Source organism: Catharus ustulatus, chromosome 8, assembly GCF_009819885.2.
Source record: "Catharus ustulatus isolate bCatUst1 chromosome 8, bCatUst1.pri.v2, whole genome shotgun sequence".
Taxonomy (NCBI): Eukaryota; Metazoa; Chordata; class Aves; order Passeriformes; family Turdidae; genus Catharus; species Catharus ustulatus.
Window position 1 is genome coordinate 5,187,787 of NC_046228.1, and position 6,000 is coordinate 5,193,786.

General features: G+C 46.6%; 1 protein-coding gene across 4 annotated transcripts in view; it reads right to left on the reverse strand.

The window, feature by feature from the left end:
• Window positions 1–5,624, reverse strand: part of PLPP4 (phospholipid phosphatase 4) — a 48,337-nt gene extending 42,713 nt beyond the window's left edge. For 2 of the 4 annotated variants that reach the window (XM_033065565.1, XM_033065566.1), the window contains exon 1: window positions 5,485–5,624. In XM_033065565.1, coding sequence (XP_032921456.1) covers window positions 5,485–5,540 — 56 coding nt within the window. In that variant the 5' untranslated portion in view covers window positions 5,541–5,624. Of the gene's footprint in view, window positions 1–4,817; window positions 5,111–5,484 lie in introns of those variants that run through there. The other 2 variants (XM_033065564.1, XM_033065563.1) reach the window with 1 other exon arrangement.
• Window positions 5,625–6,000: the final 376 nt, after the last annotated feature.

A 6,000-nucleotide genomic window follows, 5' to 3' on the forward strand; every position in this document is an offset into this window, starting at 1 on the left:
AATCAGACTTCAGCCTGCACCACAAAACAAATTTTTCCTCACTTTAATAACAGATAAATTACAGTTTACAACGATGCACCTATTTTTAACCAGGTTAGCAAACATGTTGATGTTCTCATTTCCTATTATCATTACTATTTGTGAAACCAACACTGAAGAAGCTCCAAGAACGCTCAGTGTGTTTGGCTACCTCATGACAAAGAATTTATCAGTTAACTGAAGGATTAGGGTGAGAAAAAAGGATTGTCCTTGTTTTCCTGATGAGAAATTAGAGTACACAGAAATGAAGTCCCAGACTGTGTGAGGATCAGAAGCCAAATATCAGGTTCCAAACAAAGTCAGAATTATGGGGAAATGAAATTGAGAACAGAGACACAAAACCACCAAGAAGTGGCCAAATACCTACTTTGAAACTTTCAACTAGAGAGCCAAGGCTTAAGAGGTGCTCTGAATTCTTGGTCCAACTGATTTGTGTAAATTCACAGCATCTGAGTCAAAATGAGAAAATTAATGTCTCAGTCTGGTGATTTCTCCTCAATACCATCTTGCTTTTGCTACCTACAGTCACAATTGTCAGCTCAGTCTATCCTCCAAAGATCCCATCCACATGGAAGAGAAAAGGCAAAACTCTGGGAGAAGAGCAATGCAGAAGTGCAGCACTGTAGAATTTCCTCGGGTAATTGATTTTCTGTCTGTGTTAACAAGACAATACACAGCATCATTTATAAAGGCAACACATGCAGGATATCCAGAAAACAACATCCCCTGACAAAGAAAGCTACTTGAAAGAGCTCTGCACACCAAATTATTTCATGCATATTCATAACTTGATTAAAATATTAATACTGCAAACTTGTAACAAACACAACATGCACAGAAACAGCTTTTATTTACTTACACCAGAAACTGAGCATGGCACACACACAAAGGATGGCAGCACTAGTGCTGTAAACTCACATGTGTGCAATATATATCTGTATATTAGCCTGCAGATAAACATTTATTCCCAAGGGAGGCTGCTAATGAGACTGTGCTGTGGGGAAGATATCCAATTACTCCAAACGACATTTATATTTTAATCACATCACATGCACTGAAGAGCTCGAGGTTTGATGAAGCAATCCTTGAAAGACTTTGCCTTTTTAATCAATCAGCTCTCTAAACGTCAGTGACGTGCTGTTGACAAGTCCTTGGGTTAAATACACAACAGCACACACAAATCCTCTCTCCCTGCCAAGAGGCAATAGTGTGGTCTTCCAAAACTTCTGAAACATGAAAAAGGTTTTCCTCATGGAAGACACCTAAAACAGGACACTAAGAAATAAAGACACCCCTCAGGCTCGCTCTGAGCTACCACTCAGTGAATTCATTTTAGGACAGATGAAAAACTTTGTTTTAAGGGCATCACTCCTGTGTAAAACTATCAGACTTGCACACAAATCCTTTTATAATTGGCTTATCTGAATAAAACCAAGTCAGTCAAAACAATTTGGTTTCTTCAAGCAAGCTGTAAGTGACAAACGCCACTGCACACATGGAAGTGAAGATCTGGTCATTTTTAACATGTTTTAGCCTTATCCAGGCACTTTAAGATGCTCAAAGTCATAGAAATAATTACAAAAATGAAGAAAAACAGAGCTGCAAGACCCTAATTCAATCATTCTTCAAATTAACATTGGATTTTTCCTGTAAACAGAGTACATCCTCATGGCTGTTATATTAAACAATAAACCATTTCTACTTCTGAGAGCTTACATGAAAAACCTCACTTTAAAAACAAAACTCAGTTCTGGACCCAAAGGTATTCCTTAATAAGTAAAAATCTAAACAAAAATATGAAGCAGGAATTGATCAAGTCAAGATTTGCTTGGAAAAGGTTTGAAACTTCATCATGCAATAGTCAGACTATAGCCTGAGAATTCTCCTTACCTTGGAAGTAACAAACCACCCATGTTCCATCAGATCAGTTCAGCCCAATCACAAGGTGAAAGGATACATATTTTGAAAGCTAAGAAATAATTTGATAGTTAAGAAACCAGGAGGAACTTGAGCAGAACAGAAATAACACTATCCTTGCAGTTTGTAACTTGCAGCTTGAGAGCTGTTTTGCTGAAGGTACTCAAAGAATACCCATTTAATTTTGCAGTAAAGGATGTATTTAGGGTTTTTTTTTTTACTGCAACCACTTTTTTGGGGGTTTTGACTCTGTTGTTTGGAGTTTGGGGTTGTTGACTTTTTTTTTTTTAACTCCTGCTTCTCAATTTCAGGCATTCACAGTCGTATAAATCTCTTCTAACTAATCCCTCCTTCAATACCACTAAATCCTGAGGGCTAAAACACCCTTTAGCATAGGTCTCTGTAAAGGCAGAGAAGCTTGAGTTGCTAAATTTCAATACCTAATCCAGTCTTTAATTGCTAAGTGAGCCCTCAGCAATTGCCATGAACACAACACCTAGAACTGAGTCAGTTGTTATCATTATCCTCCCTAAATGACTGCTGAATTCAACTAAATCAATACTCAACTACCAAAAATGTGCATTGCTTCTGAGGGTGCCCATCTGCAGGATAGAAGAGATCTTATATAACAAGTTGAGGTTTGTGCCTTTGATGGAATGACTGACGTTGATAATTATGGCAACTGGAGGGAAAAACACTGCCAGCCTTAAACATAGAAAACATGTTTTTTCTTGATCTAAAATACATTCAAATTGGCAATACATTCAATTTCAGCAATCAAAAACAGAAGTTTTCACACCTCCATTTTTATGAAATGACATTTATTACCAAGCAAAGCTCCAGTGTGGAATATGCACCTTTTTCTTTTGCATTCTGTGGTACAAGATGTGCCAGCCCATTGCTGTGAGTGATATGAACTGTTCAGTTGAAGCTCAGGTCTGGGAGGCACAGATGGCTCAGAACTCTCAAGTAGCTGTGGATCCATTACCTTCAAGGTCAGGCTTCTGACACTGCTAATGACACAAAGCCATCAAAACCTGTTCAGAAAGAGCTCCTTCCCTTCTGTCCAGTCCCTCATTTCCTGGCACTCACCACAGAGGTGAGCTCAGCCCCAGCCTCAGCTCATTTCTGCTAATGGCATTCCCTTCCAGGGGAGGTGGAACCTGTTCAGCCTTTCCATTCCTAGAAATCTCTTCTGCAGCAGAGCTCAAGTTGCTGCTGCCTGGATTCCAGTCCCAGAGCTTCCAAATTCACCAGGGAATGTTCACTCCTGAAAAGACGTTCCACTGAACTCAGTGCTCCATAAAAATCTTTGCATCTGCTGTCTATAAAACCACAGGAAACACAGTGTATAAACCTCTGCAACAAATTTCAAAATGTAATTGCCCTGTAGAAAACTGAGAGAACTATTGAATACCATTGCAATAGCAAAGTATTACTTCTGTGCTAATATTACCTGAATAGAAAAGCTCTTCTTTTGGAGATTGTATTCCTGCAACCATTACCAGCAAATAAAGTGCATTTCTTCATGATATTAAACACTGGCCTGAATTTGGAACACTATCATGCCCAGTATTTTCAGATATCAATGAATGCTTTGAATGACCTATTGAAATATCAGAATTATTCCCCAGAATCCCAATGAGGCAGGAGCTGAGCTGTGTGAAAATGTGAGAAATTCTCCCATAGGCATTTGCCATTATGGTGACTCTACCAAGAGCTTTTCTGCTAAAAAAAGCCCAGGGGTTTTCTACTCAAAGGATTTTGGAACCACAGCCTAAAGGGTGGTGAAAATAATGGTATCTTTTACAGAAGAAATTAAGACAGAAGAGAATCACAACCAAGAAATGACAAATTATGATGGCTCATGATTTACATATCATAGTAATAAGCTACATGAAGAGATCTCCTACAGGGGTGGTGTAGGTGATGGATTACACACACAATCACAGAGAACAGAAAGGTTCTGATGTAGCATCAGCTTCTGAGGTCTTTGCTCACCCTGTAACTCCACATATTCCAGAAAAGAGTTCTGTTGACAGGAACGGGTCTGCTTTCAAAGTGAGATGTGACTGCACTGACAGATATCAAAGGCACCTCACAGGGTTTTGTTGCAAATCAAAAGATTTCCATCAATATTCAAGAGAAATGAGCACCGAGGAAAAAATCAAACACCAGTAAATTGGACAAGTTATTAATTAACCATGAGGGGTTCAGAAAGGACTCATCAAAGCACTCGGTGTCACCAGGCTGAAGTCAATAAACAGCTTAACAGCTGTCCTGTACTGCCTGCACCTGTGACAGCATCCATCCTCGGCAAAACAAACCAGCAAACAGCAAAATCTGAGCCCGGCTCTGTGATACTCCTGAGACCACAAACACTCAGAACACTCGTCTTTAAACATTAAACAATGGAAATGCAAACTTATACAGAGCAGAACTTTTCATCGTTCAAATCCGTGTAGAACACAAACTGCACGAAAGAAAGGGCTGAAATACACAAAGCAAAATAATACAGAAGTGCTTTCTCCTAAAAAGAGGCTAAGAGAAAGAATGGTCCTGCAGCGACAGCTGCACATCTTTCCACAACCAGATTCTCCTGAGTTCCCTCCCTGCCCAGCCGCTGTCACCCAGCTCCGGCCCCGGGGCTCCGCTCTGACAGACCCGGCTGCTGAGGCATTCACAGCCCCGCCAGGTGACACCTCACCTCCCAAACACAACCGGCCCGACGAAACCACCAGCATTGTTTGGGATGCTCACTTTCTGCACACTTCTCTCACAAACAGCAGCTTCTCTGAGAAATAATGCACTCAGCTCCTCGGCAAAACCCCGCGGCTGGGAGAGTTCCCTCAAACACTCACCTCGGGGAAATAAATATTCCACCCCCGAGCATCCCCCGGAGAGGGGATCGGCGGCAGCTGCCGCTCGATCGGGCATCCCCGGGGGTTCCCCGGTGCGGTCCCCGGAGCGCCGGAGCCCACCGGGCGAGACCTGCAGATCCATCCCGCTGCTCCATCCCCTCTGCTCCATCCCGGAGCCCATCCCGCTGCTCCATCCCTCTGCTCCATCCCGGAGCCCATCCCGCAGCTCCATCCCGGAGCTCTTCCTTTTGCTCCATCCCGGAGCCCTTCCCTCTGATCCATCCCCGCTGCTCCATCCCCGCTGCTCCATGCCGGAGCCCTTCCCGCAGCTCCATGTCCGTTGCTCCATCCCAGAGCTCCATCCCGCGGCTCCATCTCCGCTGCTCCATCCCGCTGCTTCATCCCGGAGCCCAGACCTCTGTTCCATCCCTCTGCTCCATCCCCGCTGCTCCATCCCGGAGTCCATCCCTCTGCTCCATCCCGCTACTCCATCCCCGCTGCTCCATCCCTCTGCTCCATCCCCGCTGTTCCATCCCCGCTGTTCCATCCCCGCTGCTCCATCCCAGAGCTCCATCCCCGCTGCTCCATCCCGCACCCCCGGCACTCGGATTTCGGAGCAGCCCCGCAGCAAAGTTGCCGCTGGTGGCCGCTGCCCGGCGCTACTCACACGAACACCCCGAAGAGCAGCACCCTGATGCCGATCTCGATCGCCAGCTCCCGCATGGTGCCCCCGGCGCTCCCGCAGCGCCGCCTCTCATGCCCGGGGGCAGCGGGGCCGGCTCAGGCCGCCCTCCCCGGAGCGCCGGGCCCGGCACGGAGCGGCCCCGGCCCCGGCCCCGCCATCCCCGGCCGCGGCTGCAGCGCTGGGCGGGAGCGGCGCTGGCGCGGCGGAGCCGAGCGCCGGGGGAGGGTCCCGGTGTGTCCCCGCTCGGGGGAGGGTCCCGGTGTGTCCCCGCTCGGGGGAGGGTCCCGGTGTGTCCCTGCTCGGAGGGAGGGTCCCGGTGACAATGCGGTGTCCCCGCTCGGGGGAGGGTCCCGGTGTGTCCCCGCTCAAGGGGAGGGTCCCGGTGTGTCCCCGCTCGGGGGAGGGTCCCGATGACAATGCGGTGTCCCCGCTCGGGGGAGGGTCCCGGTGTATCCCCGCTATGGGGGAGGGTCCCGGTGACAATGCGGTGTCCCCGCT